This window comes from Phacochoerus africanus, chromosome 2 (genome assembly GCF_016906955.1).
Source record: "Phacochoerus africanus isolate WHEZ1 chromosome 2, ROS_Pafr_v1, whole genome shotgun sequence".
Taxonomy (NCBI): Eukaryota; Metazoa; Chordata; class Mammalia; order Artiodactyla; family Suidae; genus Phacochoerus; species Phacochoerus africanus.
Window position 1 is genome coordinate 32,274,414 of NC_062545.1, and position 23,301 is coordinate 32,297,714.

At 42.8% G+C, this 23,301-nt stretch overlaps 1 protein-coding gene and 1 non-coding gene across 4 annotated transcripts in view; both read right to left on the bottom strand.

Annotated features, from left to right (window-relative positions):
- Nucleotides 1–4,878, bottom strand: part of AKAP7 (A-kinase anchoring protein 7) — a 139,062-nt gene extending 134,184 nt beyond the window's left edge. For all 3 annotated transcript variants that reach the window (XR_007131954.1, XM_047758652.1, XM_047758662.1), the window contains exon 1: nt 4,732–4,878. Coding sequence is in view for 2 of the 3 variants with exons in the window: in XM_047758652.1 (XP_047614608.1) it covers nt 4,732–4,750 (19 nt within the window). In the remaining variant the exon portion in view is untranslated. The remainder of the gene's footprint in view (nt 1–4,731) is intronic.
- Nucleotides 4,879–20,749: 15,871 nt separating this feature from the next.
- Nucleotides 20,750–20,821, bottom strand: TRNAE-UUC (transfer RNA glutamic acid (anticodon UUC)). The gene has a single exon. It is a non-coding gene; the product is annotated as a tRNA-Glu (tRNA).
- Between the last annotated feature and the right edge of the window lie 2,480 nt (nt 20,822–23,301).

Here is a 23,301-nt window from a genome sequence, read left to right on the forward strand (position 1 = left end):
ATGCAAGGCAAGGTGGCTACCACAGAAGAAGGGATTTGGGACTAGAAATCAGGCCACAGATATTCTAGTACTGAGCCTACCACTCACCAGCTGTGTGATCCTGGTCACGTTGTGTGACCTCTCTAGGCCCTGGTAGCTACCTCATCTTTTAAACGACAAGGTTGTCCTAGTGGAAAAGCTCTAAAGCTATGCTGTACCTTAGAATTACCTGGAGAGCTGTTTAAAATTATCAACATCCTGGAGTTCCCGTCGTGGCGCAGTGATAACGAACCCGACTAGTATCCATGAGGGCACAGTCAGTCCCTGGCCTTGCTCAGTGAGTTAAGGATCCAGCATTGCCATGAGCTGTAGTGTAGGTCACAGATGCAGCTTCGATTTGACCCCTAGCCTGGGAACTTCCACATGCTGTGGGTGTAGCCCTACAAAGACAAAAAATAATAATAATAAATAAATAAAATTATCAACATCCTGGTCTCACCGCATGCCAACTAAACCAGAATCTTTAGGGATGAGGCCAGCCTCTAATTATATTTTAAAGCCTCACGGGGTGACTCTTCTGTGCAACGGAAGTTTGAAAACCACTGCTCCCCTTTTCCTTATTCCACACTTTGATTCTATGCCAGACTAAGAAGTTATATGAACACAGAGTTCCCGTCTTGGCTCAGTGGTTAACAAATCCAACTAGGAACCATGAGGTTGTGGGTTTGATCCCTGGCCTTGCTCAGTGGGTTAAGGATCCAGCATTGCCATGAGCTGTGGTGTAGGTCGCAGACGCAGCTCGGATCCTGCATTGCTGGGGCTCTGGTGTAGGCCAGCGGCTACAGCTCCAATTCGACCCCTAGCCTGGGAACCTCCATATGCCACGGGAGCGGCCCTAGAAATGGCAAAAAGACAAAAAAAAAAAAAAGAAGTTATATGAACAACTGAGAACAATCAACCTCAAAGTAAAAACTCAGAGTAATCATCTCCTGGCAGGGAAAACTTTCCTGATGACACGTTCAGGGCTGAGTCAGGGAATCCAATCTCCTTCCAGGTACCTCAGGCTTCCTTCAGCCACAGCACAAATACATCATGTTACAGGTGTCCACAGGCATGTCTTCTCCATTAGACTCTAAGCTAAAGTGACCACAGAGGCTACTGCCCAAACCACTCTTTTGAAAGTGAAAGGGGGACTTTTTCATAATTATATCCCTATCCATCTACAGGATTGTGCTACTCTAAGTTCCCTAACTGCTGTGTCTTGCTCTCCGTTGATTCCGTGACGCGTAGCTCAGTGTTCGGCTTTCGGGAGGTGCTCCGTACACTGTACTTAACGAAGTGAGCCCCATCTGGGAGTGGTTAATAAATCACTCAAGCTCCACTGCCACACAGCTATCTCAGGGCCCCCAAAAATAATTCCTGGTGTTTAATGGCATTCTTAGCACATCACGGATTCATTTTCACGGGCTAACTGATATCCTATTTGACAGAATAGCCAAAATGGAATCATAACTTGCTCAACATCATTCTCCACCTTGTTAAACGAAGCATGTTAAAAACTCTTGAGTGCAATATTATATCAAAATCAAGAGTCTAGAATTTGAAATACAAACTTTGTTGTATGAAGTTACAGAACAATTGAAAAATTTTTTGCAGATATGAATTATTAATTCAGAAAAAAAGAGAATACCACTTCCAAGTTATCTCTTGAAAAGAACTGCTGGTCATTCTATAGAATATGTTTCTCAACAGGGTTTAAATCTGGAAGCCTCCCTCCAGTTCCCAGAGCTCTAGTGTTTGAGCAAAGGCTGGCAGATGTGAATTAAACACATCCATCACAATTACACTTTCTTTTACAAAAGTATATATATTTTGCTTTTGGAAAACTGCCTTAAAATAACCGACCTCTAAATAAATATTTAAACTGTAAATTTATCATTCTGAGTACTTAAAATTTGGTTTAACTCCAATTAAAACAAAATTCTATCTTTCGTACAAATCCAAAAAAAAGTAATACTGCTAAGTGCATTAATACTATAAAGATGAGGTTAAACTGGTCAACTACCACTAGCAGTAACAACAGCTAACATTTGAGCATGTATACATTTGCCAGGCACAGCGGAAGCACTTTACCAAGAGTAATCCATTTAACCATGGTATCAGGGAGGTATTTTTTTTTTTTTTGCCTTTTCTAGGGCCCCTCTCATGGCATATGGAGGTTCCCAGGCTAGGGATCTAATCAGAGCTGGAGCCACTGGCCTACACCAGAGCCCCAGCAATGCAGGATCCGAGCCACATCTGCAACCTATACCATAGCTCATGGCAGCACAGGATCCTTAACCCACTCAGCAAGGGCAGGGATCGAACCTGCAACCTCATGGTTCCTAGTCAGATTCGTTAACCACTGAGCCACAACAGGAACTCCAGGGAGGTATTCTTATCATACTCATCTTACAAACTAGCCGATGAAGTAACTTACCCCAGGTTACTAAGCTAGTAGGTCTTGGGGCTATAATTTGAAACCAGTTACTCAACCACAAAAACCTGCCCTTTCCAGCAAAAAGCCTGATGGAAAGTTAACAGTGTTTACGGTTCTGTAAACTGATCTGGCAATGATGTTCTTCTTACAAAAGAGGTACCAGGAGAAATTCCTGTCGTGGCTCAGCGGTTAGCAAACCCGACTAACATCCATGAGGACGCAGGTTTGATCCCTGGCCTCGCTCAGTGGGCTAAGGATCTGGCGTTGTCGTGAGCTGTGGTGTAGGCCGGCAACTATAGCTCTGATAAGACCCCCTAGCCTGGGAATCTCCATATGCTGTGGGTGCGGCCCTAAAAAGACAAAAAATAATATAAAAATAAACAAATAAAATAAATGTAAAAGCGAAGTGGCATAATGAGAACTTATGAAAAGCAGGGGATACCTACACTAACCTTTTAAAAAGCACATATAAAACTATATATACTTGTGCTATGTTGGCAATTACATAGGCTAAGGCTAAAGGATATAAATTATTTCTAAATGCTGCCATAGTTGTACTCAATATATTTGTATTTTTCCCGTTTCTGCTATCCAAACATCTTACATAGAATATTACTTTTTTTTTTTAATCTTTTTAGGGCCGAACCCATGGCACACAGAGGTTCCCAGACTAGGGGTGGAATCCGAGCTGTAGCTGCTGGCCTACACCACAACCACAGCAACGCAGGATCCGAGCCGTGTCTGTGACCTACACCACAGCTCACGGCAACGCTGGATCCTTAACCCACTGAGCGAGGCCTGGGATCAAACCTTCAACCTCATGGATGCTACTCAGATTCATTTCCACTGAGCCACAATGGGAACTCCTTAATGTTACTTTCATAAAAAAACAATTAATGCATACATTTAAAATATATTACAAAACCATACATGAAGTATATATACACTAATATTTGAATATACATGCATTTTAGAAAATGATTTTGTCACAGACCAATAGGGGAAAACAAGGATACTTCATCCTTTATCACACAAAATGCAAGCTTCCTATTTGGATAACAAAGTACAACTTTATTAGGCAAGATTCTCTTCAACTCACTCGACTAGGTATACAGCAGGGACACTTCCCAAGAGCCAGTGGAAAAGGTTAATCCCATCATTCATGCCGGTCTTGGCCTAGCTACTAAAAATAGAAACATCTTACATCTGGACAAATATTGAGCGCTGGGTGATAATCAACAAGTCACCTGACCTCCATGATTTGGTTTCCACATCGTTTAAAAAATGAACGAGAGAGAGAACAAAAGTACAATCCAAATCACTATAAATACACAAAATAAGCCAATAATATCCGAAATGAAATGTAAGAAGACAAACAAACATCTTAAAGGCACATCATCAGGATTCGAACGTTGGCCATACACTAAAAGCACTCAAGACACCGGGATGTGAAACCTTTCTCTTTGACAGTGACAACCACCTATGCGTTCACTTCGGTAACCACATCCATCTCGAAACTCCCGCTCTCCGCATCCACCTACAAGGTCTTCGCTTTTCCATTCTCTTAACTCTTGTAAACTATTGCATAACATTTTCACGCCTTTTATACCTTTTTAAGCGTTTATACTACAAAAATCTCACGGAAGAGCTCCTTTTCTCTAACCGGTTTGTTGGTCCCTTTCACCAAAAGTTCAGCCTCTAACCCTCGCTCTACCCACAAAGTTCAGTTCACAGGAAATGCTGACAAACTAGAAATTAATTCCCGGCCCTACCGCAGATTTGGCGCCAGTTTAAAGGGATCCTAGAATAAAATCCTAGCAGGAAATCCTAAAAGTGGTGGTTCAGGTCTTTAATTTTGATAAAGTATAAAAGTGGAGTTTTTCTAGGTTTTGCTGGCCACACAAACACTGTCGGTGGGTGTGCGTTGGCATGAACTTTCCGAAAGGTCACAAAATCAGAAAGGAAAACGAAAGCGAAATTTAGGGTGCGAAACTTAGGGTGTTTCAAAGGTGAAACACCCCCGGCCTCATGTGGCAGCAGCAGTGCGTGCACTGAAAGCCTTGCTTGCAGGCACCGATCACACCCCCAGTGCATGGCTTTCTCGAGGCTACACTGAGTCCCGCGCTGAGCCGGGAGAGGAGCCCCGGAGCAGGGCAGGCTCAGGGTTGCGCTGCAAGGTCTGGGGGCGAGACCAAGCCCTCCCGAGGCCGAGCGGGGCCCACGCCTCCAGGCTCCAGTCGCCCCACCCGGCCCGCTCCGCCGCCCGGGCTCACCGGCTCCGGGGTGCTCCATGGTGGCGGCGCTGGCGGGCGGCAGGCCTCTGCAGCCGGCGACAGCGGCCGGGCGCTGCGGCCGGGGACTGGGCGCGGGGCGGAGGCGGGAGGCGGGGCGGGGCTGGGGGCCGGGTGGCGGCGCGCTGGGGCGGAGCGGGGGGCGGTGGCCGCGGCTGGCGGCGGGGGCTCGGGCCGCGGCAGCCAGGCCTGCGGAGGCGCCGAGCCCCCAGATCGTCAATCCTCGCAGGAGCTGCATGCCCAGGCCGCGCGCCCGGAGGGAGTGGAAGGGGCCGACCCGATGTGGCCGCGGTACCCGGATTCCCGCGAGCGAGGGAGGCGGGGGAAGCCGCAACTACTGCGCCTCTCGGCCCGGCGACGCTCCACCCCCTCCTTGCCCCGCCCCCGCCGGGGGCCGCTAAGGTCTTCCGCTGCGCTCAGCTCTTCCCAGTGCCCGGCTTTTCCTTCCCGTGCGGAGGGAGTGAGATTGGGCCCTTAAAGAAGGAACTCTCTGGTATGGGTTCTCCTGAGAATCCGTGTATTTGGTTTTGCAAAGAGCTTTCAAAACACAGCGTTCTGCTTATAAAATACTTGGAAAGAGCGAGATGTGCAGGAATGAGACCTTGTCGGTTTGTATAATTAGATCTTTACTTTGCATTAAAGGAAAAAAAAAAAAAAAAAAGCCAAAGTTCCTTTGTGGCGTAGGGGGTTAAGGATCTGACCTTGTTGCAGGTCACATCTGGATCGCTGGTTTGATCCCTGGTGCAGAAACCTCCATGTGCCTGGGGTGCGGCCAAAAGGAAAAAAAAAAGCCAAGTTGTAGCAATGTCTCAAATTTTTAACCCTGGTTTCATGCCTAGAAATTAAATGGAAAGCAGCTATTTGTGGTTGCATATTAAAGGACTGATAACTAGGGAAAAAAATTTACTTAAAAAAAAAAAGAAACTTTGGGAATTTCCATTGTGGCTTAGCAGGTTAAGAAGACGACATAATTTCCGTGGGAATTGGGGTTCAATCCCTGGCCTCACTCAGTGGGTTAAGGATCAGGTGTTGGAGGCAAGCTGTGGCATAGATCTCAGATGCAGCTGGGATCCAGTGTTGCTCTAGAGTATGCCTGCAGCTGCAACTCCAGTTCAACCCCCCTGGCCCAGAAGGTTCCATATACTGCAGGTGCTGCCTTAAAAAGAAAAACAAAACCTTTTGACCTTGGATCAGAATTCTACTGGAAGAGTTCTCCTTGTGGCTCAGCAGGTTAAGAACCCCACTAGTATCCATGAGGATTCAGGTTCTACCCATGGCCTCGCTCAGTGGGTTAAGAATCTGGTGTTGCAGTGAGTTGTGTAGGTCACAGATGCAGCTCAGATCCCAGGCTGCTGTGACTGTGGCGTAGGCCTGCAGCTGCAGCTCTGATTAGACCCCTGGCTTGGGAACTTCTATATGCTGCAGGTGCGGCCCTTAAAAGCAAATTCTGCTGGAGTTTTCTAAGTGCAAAGAAACCAATCAGCAAGGAAAAGTAGATTCCTCTTTCAACAAATTAATAGAGACTATCTTGGGAATGATAACACTTGCCTTATCTTGACTGCATCCTATACTGAACATGGAAGCAAGGACTTGCGCACAACCCCAATAGTTGGCAGAAATACCCTACACAACTAGTCATAAAGCTCATTAATCTGGTTGGAAAATAATTCTACCAAGTTGAGTATTTGGTTGACAGGCTCATTGCAATTATGGGCTGGATAATTAGAGAAGGACAACAGGTTCCCCTAATGCCTACTACATCCTGAGGTTTTGCAGATGAGTAAGATGGGTCTTTTTCTTAAGGAGCTGGTCACCTAACAGCAGAGAAAGAAACAGGAGTCATTGCAATAACTAGTCAACTAAAAGCTGCAAAAAGGAAATCCACGGTCAACATTGAAGGGGATCAAAATATGCCACTTTAGCATTAAAGATTATTTTGAACTAGCAGTAATTGAGAAACAACAGACACTCAAGGAACTTTTTGCCTGCCTCCTTTCTGCCTAAAAGCAGGGCATAAATTTTATTTTGTGAAGGTGACGTGAATTTCCACTTGTAAAGGCTTTTCCCTCCCTTGGGCCAGAAGAGGAGAATAAATCTCTGCATAACAGACCTTACCTAACAACCCTTATTTACCACACTATTTCCTAGGAAGGCAGAGGCTGTTTTGTTTTTCCAAGTGCACAGTGGTTGTTCAGGGACTACTTATTGAATGAATGAATGAATGAATGAATAAAAGTTTTATAACTATCAAATCTGTAATCATATTTGCTAAAAAAAAAAAAAAGCAACACACCCAGATAAATTTCAAAAAAAAAAAAGAAAAGAAAATCAATATCATGGTTAATCTTATTTCCCTAAAGTTTCACCAGCTTGAGGCTAATAACATCTAAATGTTTTTCTTTTGGGCCAATCCCATGGCATGTGAAAGTTTCCAGGCCAGGAATCGAACCCTCGCCATAGCAGTAACTAGAGCCACAGCAGTGACAGTGCTGGATCCTTAACCCCCTGAGCCACCAGGGAACTCCAACATCTAAATCTTTTTTATTTATTTATTTATTTTTTATTTTAGGGCTGAACCTGCAACACATGGAGATTCCCAGGCTAGGGGTCAAATTGGAGCTATAGCCAAAGGCCAACAGCAACATGGAATCCAAGCCCAGTTCCAACCCACACCCCAGCCCATGGTAATGTCAGATCCTCAACACACTGAAGCCAGAGAACGAACCCACATCCTCATGGATCCTAGTTGGGTTCATTAACTGCTGAGCCATGAAGGGACGTCCAACATCTAAATCTTGATAGTTAAATGAACCTATTTGCTCGAGCCAGAACTCCAACCCCTAGTAAAATCCTTCCAAAATATATTTCAGGTTCCACACTGTGACATCGCTAATGAAGCATTCAGGCTGTGACCCATGCCCAGGCCTTGCCTCACTGAACTCCACTGGTCCAGTCTCCTTTCCAGGAAGTCTTCTTTCCTCACCAGACATCAGCTGACTGGTGGTTCACTTGGTCATGGTGGATCTGCTCAGTTCTCTGGGGACAATTCATTTATAAATGAATAGACCAATATGTCCGCCATACATTACACTGCTTAGTAGATGGGGCACAGTGATTGATGTCAGGAAGATTACTTGGATATCTGAGAGTTATAGAATTCATTGAGGTAGCATGTTCCTTTTCTTAAAAACAGAACAACAGGCCTAAAATGGAGTGGCTTATGCCACATCACCAGAGACTTAGTTTGATGTTAGTTCCTATTCTTCCAGAAATGGAAACTTAAAGCAGTCAATCTGGAATTACCTGATCAGCACTAGTTAAGTAATCTGCCTGATAGACCCCTGTCACCCCCAAAAGCAATAACCAACACAATTTTTTCCTGGTATAAATTCCTTGTCCCTGCTCCCTTCTGCCTATAATAGTCTTTCATTTGGTACAGCCCTTCGGCGCTCCTTTCTATCTGCTAGATTTGATGTTGCCAGATTCTAATTGATTTTTGCTCAAAAAACTCTTAAAAATCTGTGATATGCCTCCATTTATCTTCAAACAACGCATACATACAGCCCTATTCCTCCCCAGATAACAAGGTGCACAGCAAGATAACTGGATTAGAAGGGTTCCGATCGAGAGATCCAAGGCACATCTGCAACCTACACCAGAGTGCAGCAGAATATTAACTCAGGTAGTCAGTGCAGGAGCAGGGGCTTCGATGCCTTCTTTGGTATGGCCATTGATTAACATTTGTGGCTTAAGGGCTCCAGGGAGTAACATCCCCACAGGCCTTGTTTACTGTAGGGAGTGTACCTGTGCCCAGATGGACACTAATTCCTAATCCCCAGTGACTCAGTTTATAGGAAGAAAAGGACAAAGAAACTATGAGACTTACAGGACATTTCTACCCCTAAGACCCTATTGGACAGGGACTGATATAGGTACTTGAACAAGGCCAATGGGAGAAGACCACATCTTTCTGGACCCCACATTGGTACCCCCCCAACTTTAAGGAATAAAAATCCCTATAGGACAACAGAGAAAGGGGGGGGGGCTCTTCTCCCCGCCTCCCAGGAACCCTGGGAGCTATCTGCTTTCCTTTAATAAAAACTTTGCTTGCTTGCTTGCTGCCTGTGTTCTAGGAGTTCATTCTTTGACCACCGTGAACGAGAACCCAGATTCCAGTATTATTTTTCTGGCAAGAACAGCTCATGGCAATGCTGAATCCTTAACCCTACTGAGCAAGGCCAAGGATCGAACCTGCATCTTCATGGGTACTAGTCGGGTTCATTAGCCACTGAGCCATGAAGGGAATTCCTGCATATGCTTTTCAATTAATATTTGAGTGTAATACTTGTTTAAGAAAAATCACTATTTATTACATTAAAATAATAATAAAGGGGCAAAAGGAGGCCATGATTATTTCATTTCTTTAAAAAAGGAATCAGTTCAGTTATTTTGATGTCAGAAAGATGTTACCAGAATCTGGGTTCTTGTTCACGCAGCCAAAGAAGGAACTTGAACACACAGGCAGTAATCAAGCAAAGTCTTTGTTACAGGAAAGCAAATAGCTCCCAGGGCTGCTGGGAGTGGGGAGAAGAGCCCCCCCCCCCATTGTCTTATAGGTGTTTTTATCCCTTAAAGATGGGGTTACTAACATGGGGTCCGGAAGGATGTGGTTTTCTCCCATTGACCTTGCTCAGTTAACCTATATCAGTCCTTGTCCAATAGTGGTCTTAGGGGTGGAAATGTCCCATAAATCTCAGGGTTTCCTTGCCCTTTTCTTCCCATAAACTGAGTCACAGGGGATTAAGGATTAGTGTCCCTGTGGGTTTAGGTACACTCTCTATAGTAAACAAGGCCTGTGGGGATGTTACTCCCTGGAACCCTTAAGCCGCAAATGTTAATCAATGTCCATATCAAAGAATGTATTAAAGCCCAAGCTCCTACACTGATACCTGAGTTATTATTCTGCCTCAATTTTGTAGTAGATTTGTCTCAGTAGCCAGACACAGTCTGATAGTAATAACCATCAGAAGGACATTCTAAATTATTTTAAATATTTCTGACTTCAAATTTTTAATTTCTAATATCTGTAAGTAAACTGTAATGTTTTATACAATTTTTAAATTCAGAAAAATTCATGGAATAACATTAAAATTGTAAGGCATCAACCAGAAGTCTATCTCTCTAGATAAACATATACATACACATACACCATTGTCATATATTATTATAAAAATAGAATCGTGTTGGAGTTCCCTCGTGGCTCAGTGGGTTAAGGACCCAGAGTTGCTACTGCTGTGGCCGAAGTTCAACCCCGGCCCAGGAGTTTGCACATGCCACAGTTACAGAAAAGAAAAAAAAAATTGTGTTGCATATGGCTGTGTAGCCTACTTTTTTCTTTTTCTTCTTCTATCTTTTTTTGTATGGACACACCTGTAGCATATGGAGGTTCCCAGGCTAGGGGCTGAATCGGAGCTTCAGCTGCCAGCCTACACCACAGCTCACGGCAACTCAGGATCTTTCACCTACTGAGCGAGGCCAGGGATTGAACCTGCATCCTCAAGGATACTAGTCAGATTTGTTTCGACTGAGCCATGATGGGAACTCCTAAATCTTTACATATATGTATCATAATGTATTTGATTGATCACATATTTTCATTGTTCGGTCTCATTTATTTATTTATTTATTTTGTATTGTCTTTTTGTTGCATCTGCAACCTATACCACAGCTCATGGTAATGCCAGATCCTTACCCCACTGAGCAAGGCCAGGGAACCCGTAACCCCATGGTTCCTAGTTGGATTTGTTAACCACTGAGCCACGATGGGAACTTGTTCGGTCTCATTTAAATACATCTCAGTTTTTTCATTATTAAAAATAACTCTATTGTGAACTAAAAAAATGCAACCGGAAAGTTGAGAGTTAAGTTTTATTTGGACCTAAGCCCAGGAGACAGCATCTCAGGTAGCCCCGAGAAACCACTCCGAGGAGGCGAGGGGGGAGCTAGGATATAAGCGTTTTTGCAACAAAGGGAAGGTAATAGAAACAAAATGTATACAGATCACCAGAGTTACGGAAGATTTACAGAAAACCAATTTCTTTGGGAAGATGTAAAGGTCTGGGCTTGCTGGAATCACTCCTTCAACTATGGGCCAGTGTTTGTTTCTTTCCTGAGTTCCCTTAGGGCTCAATGGCCCAGCTTTGGGAATGGCTGTTCTCACAAATGACATGTTTTGTCCACTAACTGCAGATAGCTCTGAAATACTGCCCCAAAGAGGAAAGGAGAAATACCAAGATATAAGTCATAAAGGTGAAGGCGGAGGTGCACGCAGCCATGAACCTTTCTTTTTTTTTTTTTTCCTTTAGGGCCGCACCCATGGCATATTGAGGTTCCCAGGCTAGGGGTCAAATTGAAGCTATAGCCGCCGGCCTACACTACAGCCACACCAAGGCCAGAGCTGAGCCCAGTCTGCAAACTACACCACAGCTCACAGCAATGCTGGATCCTTAACCCACTGAGCAAGGCCAGGGATCAAGCCTGCATCCTCACGGACACTAGTCAGATTCATTTCCGCTGAACCATGATGGGAACTCCAGCCATGCACCATTTTCACAGAAGTTTGCTGCTGATTTTGTGATGGTTACTACTAGTCACAGACATCGGTCAGCATTGTCAGATTTTAAAGTTTTTCTAGCTATGAGGAGATACAAGACCTGGGCTCCTGAGATCCCCTAAAAATATCTAACGGTCTGAAGACCTTCTCTATCAGTTTTCCCAGAGGACAGGGTGCCTCGCTCCTGGTCTCCACTCAGAGTTTTGCTCAGGGGATGCTGCAGGTGGGGAGCTGCAGTGGCTCATGTTTTACTCCATGTAGAGGCTGATGGCAAGTGCCAAACTTCACACTATGATAAATACTTTTTTCTAGGAGTTCCCTCGTGGCTCAGTGGTTAACGAATTCCCATGGTTCCTAGTCGAATTCGTTAACCATGGTACCATGACAAGGAACTCCCAGAAAGAGGGTTTTTTCTTTTTTTTTTTATTTTACTATTATTTTTTTATATTATTTTCAGAAAGAGGTTTGATAGGTAAAAGATTATGAATCATTTTAAGACTTTTGAAATATATTGCCAAATTATCTACCAATTTACATGTTTTTAAGCAGTTTATGAGATTTGATCATTTTAAGTCCTTTCCTCATTTTTCACTGGTAAGGTATGAATGCTTGCTATTCTGACCTGAATTTCTTTAATTATTAATGACTTTTTTATTAATGAGTCAATATTTTTTCACGTTTAATAGCCATTTGCATATCTCTTTGTAAAAATCTTTTGCTTACTTTTCTTCTAGATTATTTACTTTTTCTACGAACCAAGCAAGCCCTGTAGGGCTCTAGAGCACAAGCCTTTTCTACGTCCCCCATTTCTTGTTTTTAGGGAGTAAGTATCAGCCTCCATGACCTTCCCTGAGTTCCAAAGTCTGGTTCAAACCGTTGCTAATCAGGAAAGGGAGGGGGTGCAGAGGCAAAGGGGGAATAGTCAAGAAACTATCCTGCAGCCTAGGGACAGGGTCCTGGTTCCTCTTCAAGGAATATACAGAACAATATCTAAGTTCTTCTGCAGAATTAAAACCCCCAACATGTGAAAATGAAAGGAGGACCACCAGAACCAGCCCTGGGGCCACTAAACACCAACTTTCAAGAAGCTTGTATCTGCCCTGATCCTTGTTCTGTGGCCCTATTTTCTACTCCCAAATTATAAAACCACTTTCAGTTCTCTCCCAAAGGAGGACAGTCTTTAGGGCATTAGCCTGCTGTTTACCTGGCAAAGAAACAAAGTTTTTTTTTTTTCCTTTGCCCAAAACTCTGTCTCTGCATTTCTATTTGGCACTGGTGGACAGAGGCCAAGTTTCAGCAAACTGCTTCATAAAATCTGTCTATTTATTAATAATTTTAAAACCTTTGTCATATGGCCAGACTTGTGGTCGCCAAGGGGTAGGGAGAAGGAGTGGGATGAGCTGGGAATTTGGGGTTAGTAGATGCAAACTATTTATTGCATTTACAATGAATAAGTCATGAGATCCTACTGAACAGCACAGGGAACTATATCAAATCACTTGTGATAAAACATGATAGAAGATAATGTGAGAAAAAGAATGTATGTTTATGTATAACTGGGTCACTCTGCTGTACAGCAGAAATTGACAGAATATTGTAAATCAACTACACTTTAATAAAATTTTTTTTTAAAGTGGAAATGAATCTGACTAGTATCATATGGGAGGCAGGTTCGATTGCTGGCCTTGCTCAGTGGGTTAAGGATCCGGCCTTGCAGTAAGCTGTGGTGTAGGTCGCAAATGTGGCTCGGCTCTGGCCTTGCTGTGGCTGTGGTGTAGGCTGGTGGCTGTGGCTCTGATTTGATCCCTAGCCTGGGAATCTCCATATGCTGCGGGTGCAGCCCTAAAAGAAAAAAAAAAAATTAAAAATAAAACCTTCGTGGAGTTCCCACTGTGGCACAGCAGAAATTAATCCAACTAGTATTCATGAGGATGTGGGTTTGATCCCTGGCCTCACTCAATCGGTCGGGGATCTGGCGCTGACAGGAGCTGTGATGGAGGTTGAAGACACAGCTTGGATCCCGAGTTACTGTGGCTGTGGCAAAGGATGGCAGCTACAGCTCCTATTCAACCCCTAGCCTGGGAACCTCCATGTGCTGAGGGAGCAGCCCTAGAACAGGCAAAAAAAGACAAAAAAAAACAAAAACAAAAAAAACCCCAACAACCACACAGTGAGAAAACAAGGGTAAAGAAAAGAGGTACATTAACATACTTAGGGCTGCATGCAATTGCGGTGAATGGGCTACACCACCAGAATCCTGGAGTCCGCAATTTTCCTGCAGCCTGTCTCTTTAGGCTGCTTCATCAGCTTTCTCTGCTCATGGTGTGGTTTGGAGAACCCGAATTGAGGTGCGAGCAATCTATAGAAGTGTCCCTAAGCCACTGACATACCTGCTTTATTGGAAAGATACAGGGACAAGTATTCCCGGCCATGAGTGCCTTGTTTACATCTCCGGCCTCAGGATTATTAGATAGCTCTTGGTCCTTCCATTCCTTCCAAAGCATCTGCATTTAACACGTACATGCTTCACTCACTAGCTACTGATCTGTATGTAATACATCTTAGTTTGTTCATTCCATCCATTACAATGGTTCTCTTCTGTAACACATATGAATATTCCCAAGCAATGCAACAAATACACATTACAAATCTCTAACACAAAGCTCTGACTGGTTAATCTGCTGCTGTTTTACCAAACCTTTATAACTCACCTTGGAGTGCAACTTGGCATCAGAAAACCTTCAGAAAATCTGACCTTAACTTCTGGGTTTCATGTAATTCTGCTACTAGTGACTAGCTCTGATCCTGTTTCCAAGGTAACAATAAAAGGAAAAGGTTTTTCCCTATCTAGATTTTCCCCTCAGTTCTAAGATTTGTACTTTCCTCACCCACTAAACTCGTGATTAAAACTCTTTTACTCAGAATGTATCTTTTTTATTTTTTTGTCTTTTTTTGCCTTTTCTAGGGCCGCTCCCGAGGCATATGGACGTTCCCAGGCTAGGGGTCGAATCGGGGCTCCGCCAGTCTACACGGAGCCACAGCAATGTGGGATCCGAGCCATGTCTTCAACCTACACCACAGCTCGCGGCAACGCCGGAACCTTAACCCACTGAGCAAGGCCAGGGATCGAACCTGCAACCTCATGGTTCCTAGTCAGTTTCGTTAACCACTGCACCATGACGGGAACTCCTCAGAATGTATCTTTTTATTCCCTTTTGCTTGTATTAATTCCTGAAAAAGGAGAGAGAGAAAAAAAATGAAGGGAACTGCAGAAGTGGGATTCCATTGTCTATGTATTTATTTGAAGCTCGCAGTCTCACTTGACCCATCTTTAGGTCCAAAAAGTGTCTTTACCACCTTCCTTTAACCGTCCCAGAGTTTTTCGTAGCCAGCTCTGCCATCTCAATTTCCATAGTCAGTATCCACAAAAAGCACTGCCTTCCTTTCGTGCCCCAGAACCCTCACCACATATATTACAGCGGTCCCAATTTGCACAGGACTGTTGAATTTTAGCATTGAAGAGTCCCATGTCTTGGGAAACACCTCAGTCCCTGGCAAAAAAGAGACGTTTGTCACCCTCATGCAGGTGGAGAGAAATGAGATAATTCAAAGATTTTTATAGGCTGAAAGGACTGGGAATAACTCGGAAGAAGAGGTAATATTTGAGACCAGATCTGAAAATGAGTGGATTAAGAAAGCTTGAGGTGGGGGCAATAATACATTTAAGGCTTGGGAGGCAAGAAAGTGCAAGCAGATGCAAAAGAGTGGATCTACCTGTCTGACTGGTTCAAGTGTGGCAGAGGACCAGGAGATAAAGCCAGAAAATTAGTTTAGGACCAAATTATAAATGCCAGACTAAGCAATTGGGATTTTATTACATAAGAATTGGGATTTGTTAGGAGTTCTGCTGTGGTGAAAAAATCTAACTGCAGAGGCTCAGGTCACTGTGGAGGTGCAGGTTCAATCCTTGGCTCCAGTGATGCCAGAAAGATGTTACCGGAATCCAGGTTGTTGTCCACGCAGCTGGAGAATGAACTTCTCGAACACACAGACAGCAAGCAAGCAAAGTCTTTATTACAGGAAAGCAAATAGTTCCTAGGACAGCTGGGAGTAGGGAGAAGAGCCCCCTTTCTCTATTGTCTTTTTTTTTTTTTTTGTCTTTTGAGGGCCGCACCCATGGCACATGGAGGTTCCCAGAATAGGGATGGAATCAGAGCTGTAGCTGCTGGCCTATGCCAGAGCCACAGCAACACCAGATCCGAGCCACATCTGCAACCTACACCACAGCTCATGGCAATGCAGGATCCTTAGTCCACTGAGAGAGGAATTGAACCCACAACCTCATGGTTCCAAATCGGATTCTTCTCCGCTGAGCCACAACAGGAACTTCTCTCTATTGTCTTATAGGGGTTTTTATCCCTTAAAGATGGGGGGTACCAACATGGGGTTTAGAAAGATGTGGTTTTCTCCCATTGGTCATGCCCAATTACCTGTATCAGTCTTTGTCCAATAGGAGTCTTAAGGGTGGAAATGTCTTGTAAGTCTCATGGGATTTTTTTTTTTTTTGCCCTTTTCTTCCAGTAAACTGAGTCACCGGGGATTAGAGATTAATGTCCATCTGGGTGTAGGTACACTCTCTATAGTAAACAAGGCCTATGGGGATGTTACTCCCTGGAGCCCTTAAGCCACAAATGTTAATCAATGGCCATATCAAAGAAGGCATCGAAGCCCCTGCTCCTACACTGACTACCTGAGTTAGTATTCTGTCTCGTAAGCAGTGGGTTAAAGGATCCGTTGGTGCTACAGCTGTGGTGGCATAGGTGGCAGCTGTGGCTTGGATTCAGTTCCTGGCCCAGGAACTTCCATATGCCATGGATACAGCAAAAAACAACAACAAAAACTGCCCTTGGAACTAATTGGGTAAAGGGTGGCTTTAGAAAGACACATCCATCTTTGAGGTCTGTGCAGGATTTATTGAAGAGGGCAGAGTCAAACACTGTGTCTAGTTTGTTCACTGTAGTACTGCCAAAATCCATGAGTGAGGGTCAGAAACCCAGACCAAGGGGATGTCCTAGAAATAAAATCAAAAGTGATAGATTTAAGAGATTGCAAGGTAATAGCTGGCAAAATTTAGCAATCAATAATGTAGAGAAAATTAGTTGACCGACACTAAGACGTAGAAGTGGAGTGAATCAGGTGCTCCCAGAGTAAAATCCAGAATGAAGGCGAGAAGTGAGAGGATGCACAGAGGAGGGAATGGAGTGAGCAAGATGGAGAGTGTGAGCTGGGTGACGAGACTCGCTTTGCCCTTAATCTCCCTTTAGTAAAGTCAATGATTAAATTCACTGATCTTACCTGTGAGTGAGTTTGCTGTGGAAACCAATGAGAAGGCTGAGGAACAGAGAGAGTACAAAGATTCCTGTGCTCAGAGGCTGGAAGGATTCTGTGGTTGTCAGCACCTATGAATTTGTACTTTTGGGTTTTTTTTGTTTTTTTTTTTGTCTTTTTAGTCTTTTTAGGGCTGCACCTGCAGCATATGGAAGTTCCCAGAAAAGGGGTCTAATCCGAGCTGTAGCTGCTGGCCTACCCACAGCTCATGGCAACGCCAGATCCTTAACCCACTGAGCAAGGCTCAGTATCGAACCTGTAACCTCATGGTTCCTAGTCAGATTCGTTTCTGCTGCACCACGATGGGAACTCCAAGAATTTGTACTTTTGGAGTCCTGTTGTGGCTCAGTGGAAACAAATCTGACTAGTATCCATGAGGACACATATTTGATCCCTGGTCTTGCTCAGTTGGTTAAGGATCTGGTGTTGCTGTGAGCCATGGTGTATGTCACAGATGAGGCTCAATCTGGCACGGCTGTGGCTATGGTGTAGGCCAGCAGCTGCAGCTCCGATTCGACCCCTAGCCAGGGAACCTCCATGTACCACAGGTATAGCCCCAAAAAGACAAAAAAAAAAAAAAAAAAGAATTTGGACTTTCGCATGCCATCAAAATTTGAACCAGTTTCACTGGATCTTGAGGGGCAAGAGTGACATTGGGCTGAGTTCCATTTAAATGCCCTGAAAAGATAGTGATACAATAAAGGAGGAAAGACTGAGGAATATTGGGAGTATAAAGTCAGAACAAGATGAAGCCATTGATCCTAGATAGGAGAGAGAAGTAGGAAGCAAGTTAGGACAGATGGATTTTAGTAAGTATTTGGATGGGGTTGTGGTTGGAGAGCAACTTTATTAAAATATCAGTTTTCCTAATGAAAATAGGTGAAACCATTTGCTGGAAGGAGAAGATGACACTGAAAGAAGAACCTTCCTTGGTAATTTGGAAGTGTTATAGATGTACAAGTGGTTACTGAAACTGGTTTTAGGTGAGGTCACGCAGGGAGAGTGGGTGGATTTGGGGGACCATGACTGGAACACTTTCACCAACTTTGTGATGACACTCTAAATTTTTTTTGTTTGGTTGGTTTTTTTTGTTTTTGTTTTTTCTTTTTGTTTGTTTGTTTGTTTGTTTGTTTGTCTTTTTGCCTTTTCTAGGGCCACTCCCTTGGCAAATGGAGGTTCCCAGGCTAGGGGTCTAATCGGAGCTGTAGCCGCCGGCCTACACCAGAGCCACAGCAACTTGGGATCCAAGCCGAGTCTGCGACCTACACCACAGCTCATGGCAACAACACCGGATCCTTAGCCCACTGAGCAAGGCCAGGGATCGAACCCGCAACCTCATGGTTCCTAGTCAGATTCATTAACCACTGAGCCACAACGGGAACTCCGATGACACTCTAAATTGTTTAAAAAATACATTTATTCAGCTGTCTGAATTATTATATACTAATTTCATTTCTTTCTTTCTGGGTAAGAATAAGAAAGAATCACTGTAAGAACATACTCATCAAGAACATGCTTCTGTGTCTTCAGTCAAATGAAAGGGAACATTTAAGTATTATAATGAATATGCCGTTTTGTATCCTTACTCAGAGAGAATGATGTTCTTAAACTGTTGGTTTTACAATCATCTATTTTTATACCCTAAACTAGTTAGTGATCCCGACCACATTTTGGGCATATGCCAAATTGGGAGATTAGACTGTTAAGTCTAATTATGTTAAGCTCTAATTATGCTTCTTGAATTTGATTAGTGCTGGGGATTAGTTTCTCATTTGATAGTTTACCTTATAAAACTTCTTAGCTTGAAACTATGTTTTCTTGGCTATTTTTTATATCATATACATCATGTAAACAATCATTACACTTTTCATTTGAACATTCTACAAGAATGATTTATTGTTGTTCCTCTCTAGTAAGATTTCCTGAATACTAAAAAGAAAGTGTTAAGAGCTATGTAAAATTCCATTTTCTGGGGTAATCAAAGCTGTATATTATTTCTTGGTTTCCTTGTCCTTTCATGTGATAGAAAGTATTAGGAGTTCCCTTGATGGTGCAATGGAAACAAATCCAACTAGTATCTTACGAGGATGAGTGTTCAATCCCAGGCTTCGCTCAGTGGGTCAGGGATCCAGAGTTCCTACTGCTCTGGTGTAGGCCAGCAGCTATATCTCTGATTCGACCTCTAGCCTGGGAACCTCTTTGTGCCGTGGGTTCAGCCCTAAAGAAAAAGCAAAGAAAAAAAAAGAAAAAGAAAAGTATTAAAGCAGTTTATGTTTAAATGGATTATTTTTCACTTTAAATAGGTACTATAATTATTTTTCAGGGATGGAGTTCCTGTCATGGCTCAGTGGTTGACGAACCCTACTAGTGCCCACGTATACATGAAGACACAAGTTCTATCCCTGGCCTCACTCAGTGCGTTAAGGATCCCCATTGAGGTGAGCTGTGGCATAGGTCACAGACACGGCTAGGATCTGACATTGCTGTGGCTTTGGCATGGGCCTGTGGCTGCAGCTCCAATTTAGCCCATAACCTGGGAAACTCCATATGCCACAGGTGGCACAGTAATGCAGGATCCGAGCCACGTCTGCAACCTACACCACAGCTCACGGCAATGCCAGATCGTTAACCCACTAAGCAAGGGTAGGGACCGAACCCAAAACCTCATGGTTCCTAGTCGGATTTGTTAACCACTGCGCCACGACGGGAACTCCAAAATAATATTTTTGAATTGATGATCCAACGATTTCCTCACCAAAACCTTTGCGTGGCTACACTTTTTTTTCCAGTCTTCGCCTTGTTTTCACTAGAGATTCGACTTCCATAGTTCCCATAGTTGAATCACAAAGTAATTGACCCCAAGACCTTGAGCTAATCTTGACAGAAGCAAGCAGTTTACCAGCAGCTTCATTTCAGTGTTTGGAAGGACTGAGAGCGGCATACCCCTCAGTCCTGGTCTCTGGTGTCCTCTCCACAGTGACTGGGCTCCTCCAGTGATTTGCTGAGTCCCTCCAATTCATTTGCTGTATTTTGGATTGGTTGAGATCCCCCAGCAACCTCTAATTGCATCTCCCCCATCCATTAACATGGAAGTGATATTCCTCTATCGATTTTTAAGAGGTTATCCTAAATAGTTAACAGCGATACTTATGAAAACCTAAAGATCATATTTTTACCCATTTCCCAAATAACAAAAGGACCTTAGAAGATTTTTTCTTTCATTACCTCTCGTTACCTTTCATTACCTTGATGATATGTTACTACTGTTGCCTAATCATCTCTCTTCTCCCTGACCCAAAAAAAAAAAAAAAAAAAATCTCTTTGGAGAACTATAGTTTTACTTTTCTGTATTTAGGCATGAATTTATTTTCTTTATCTGCTAGGAAACAAAAGGCTTCCTGAATCTGAGAATTGGTATCTCTTAATAATTCAGGAAACTATTCAACCACTGTTTTTTTGTACTATTGCCTATTTGCCATAATCTCTTTCCTTCTTCTAAGACTCTGACTTATGTTAGAAATCCTGACTTTGTCCTCATTTCGTGTTAACCTCTCTACATTATTTTCCATCTCTTAATCTCTTTGAGCTCCATTTTAGATAGGGTCCTCAAATATTTTCTCCAGTTCACTAATCCTTCCTTCAGCTTTGTCTAATAGGTTGTTTACCCAGCCATTGAATTTTGAATTTCAAGTATTATATTTTCATTCGTTCATGGGCTCCTTTTGGTTCTTTATGAAATCTGCTTGTATTTTTTTCTAGTTTATTGCCCATATTTTCAAGTCTCTTCTTTTAATTGTTTAAACATAATAACCATGTTATTTTATATTTTGTATCTGCTCATTCTAATTCCTGAAGTCTTTGTGGATTTGACTATACTTTCTGGCTTTTTTTTTCCTGATTCATACTTATATTTCCCTTTTTTCCTATTTATTTGTGATTTTAAAAATTTTATTATTATTATGTTGCCATGACATGAATGGCTTGATGTGGGAATTTCAGTTCCCAGACCAGGGATCGAACCCAGGCTACAGCAATGAAAGTGCTATGTCCTAACCACTAGACCACCAGGGAACTCCTATATTGTGTGATTTTTTTTTTTTTATTGTGAGTGTGTGTTGGATTTTTTATCTGAGGAAATTCTTTGAAGCCTCATTTGAATTTCTATTCCTCAAAAAAGAATATTGGTTTGTTTCCATGTCACCAGGGGGCACTATAAACCAGGGACAATTTAAATTTGCTACTTGATGTTTTGTACCACATAGGTAAGGTTGCCAATTAAAAACAAGAAACTCAAACTTAGATTTCTGATAAACAACGTTTTTTTTTCTTTTTTTGGCTGCCCCAAGGCATATGGATTTCCCAGGCCAGAGATCAGATCTGAGCTGCAATTGTGATCTATGCCAGAGCTGTGGTAATGCTGGATCCTCAACCCACTGTGCCGGGCCGGGCTAGGGGTTGAAGCTGCATCCCAGCTCTCCCAAGATGCCACTGATCCCATTGCACCAGAGTTGGAACTCCAACAAATACTTTTTACTTTTGTTTTTTTGGAACATATATTAAAAATTGTTCCTTTATATGAAACAAGTTTAACTGGGCGTCCTCTACTTTTATGTGCTAAAATCTGGCAAGCATACACATAGATAGCTTGAATTTGGCTTCAAACCCACATCAGGGCTCGTTTAAGGTTATAAAGTCCCAGCAAATTTTTTTTTCCCATTTTCCCAGGGCAAAAGTTGAGAGAAGTATATTTGCAATGTCTTCTTCTTTAAGGTGGATTTATTTCTTGCTCACTCTTACCATAATAGCATTGCTTATCAGACTCTCAGATCTATGCAGTGATCACCCTTGGCTTTATCTGCTATCCTCTGCACACCATGTAATTTTCAAAATGTAAACTTAAGATCCCTCCAGTTGACTCTTAAGTTGAAAATAAGCTTTACAGATCCCTTACCTTTTAGGAGTTTTTACTTTTCCTTTTTCTTTCTTTGTTGTTGTCTCTATAGTTTCCCTACTCTCTTGCCAGCTCCATGAAATATTGAAAAAAATATTTCTAGGTAGTTTATCCAGTATTTCTAGTTGTTTTGGGCAGCAGGAGATCAAGGATATGGTGTTGTGAGGGGGAGTCATTCAGAGTATCTCAAATGATATTCTATCAGAAATAGATGTCCTTCAGTCCTTTGTTCTGAGTAATGCTGAAATCCGGTGTTATTGGTATCTCCTCCAATTTCTAACATCCCTTGCTAGTCAATGAGTGTAATCCAGGGTAGTTAGTATCGTTTGACTTTGCTTTCATACTCTGCGAAGACTGGGACAGAGTGTGGAAACTGGCTCTGAGCCCTATCTCCTGGCTTGGGCTCATTACCATATCTATTTTCTACCAGTTAGTGTTCTTTCTCTGAGGTTAGAACCTATTTCCCTGTGCCTAAATTGCTTGAGGAATTTTATAAAATGTAGATCGATCTAATGCTGCTACAATCACCGCCCCAACTTGTCTTCCTAGTTAATCCAAAGGAATCCCATTCTTACTGGTGTATCTTTTTTTTTAATTGCTCAATTAGTTTATTACATTTATAGTTGTACAATGATCATCACAATCCAATTTTATAGGATTTCCAACTCACAACCCCAGTGCATCCCCCCCCACCCCCCAAACTGTCTCCTTTGGAGACCATAAGTTTTTTGAAGTCTGTGAGTCAGTATCTGTTCTGCAAAGAAGTTCAGTCTGTCCTTTTTTCAGATTCCACATGTCAGTGAAAGCATTTGATGTTGGTGTCCCATTGTATGGCTGACTTCACTTAGCATGGTAATTTCTAGGTCCATCCATGTTGCTAAAAATGCCGGTATTTCGTTCCTTTTAATGGCTGAGTAATATTCCGTTGTGTATATGTACCACATCTTCCTTAGCCACTCCTCTGTCGATGGACATTTAGGTTTTTTTCATGTCTTGGCTATTGAAACTAGAGCTGCAATGAACATAGGAGTACATGTGTCTATCCAGAGTCATGGTTTTCTCTGGCTAGATACCCAGGAGTGGGATTGCTGGGTCAAATGGGAGTTCTATTTTTAGTTTCTGAGGGATCTCCATACGGTTTTCCACCGTGGTTGCACCAATTTACAATCCCACCAACAGTGTACTAGGGTTCCTTTTTCTCCACACCCTTTCCAGCACTTCTTGTTTGTAGACTTTTGGATGATGGCCATTCTGGCTGGTCTAAGGTGGTACCTCAGAGTGGTTTTGATTTGCATTTTTCTAATAATGAGTGATGCAGAACATCTCTTCATGTGTTTTTTGGCCATCTGTATGTCTTCTTTGGAGAACTGTCTGTTTAGATCTTCTACCCATTTTTTTTTTTTGAGGTTGTTTGTTTTTTTGGTATGGAGCTGCATAAGGTGTTTATAAATTTCTGAGATTAATCCCTTGTCAGTTGATTCATTTGCAAAGATTTTCTCCCATTCTGTGGGTTGTCTTTTCGTTTTGTTTAGGGTTTCCTTTGCTGTGCAGAAACTTTTAAGTGTGATTAGGTCCCATTTGCTTATTTTTGTTTTTACCA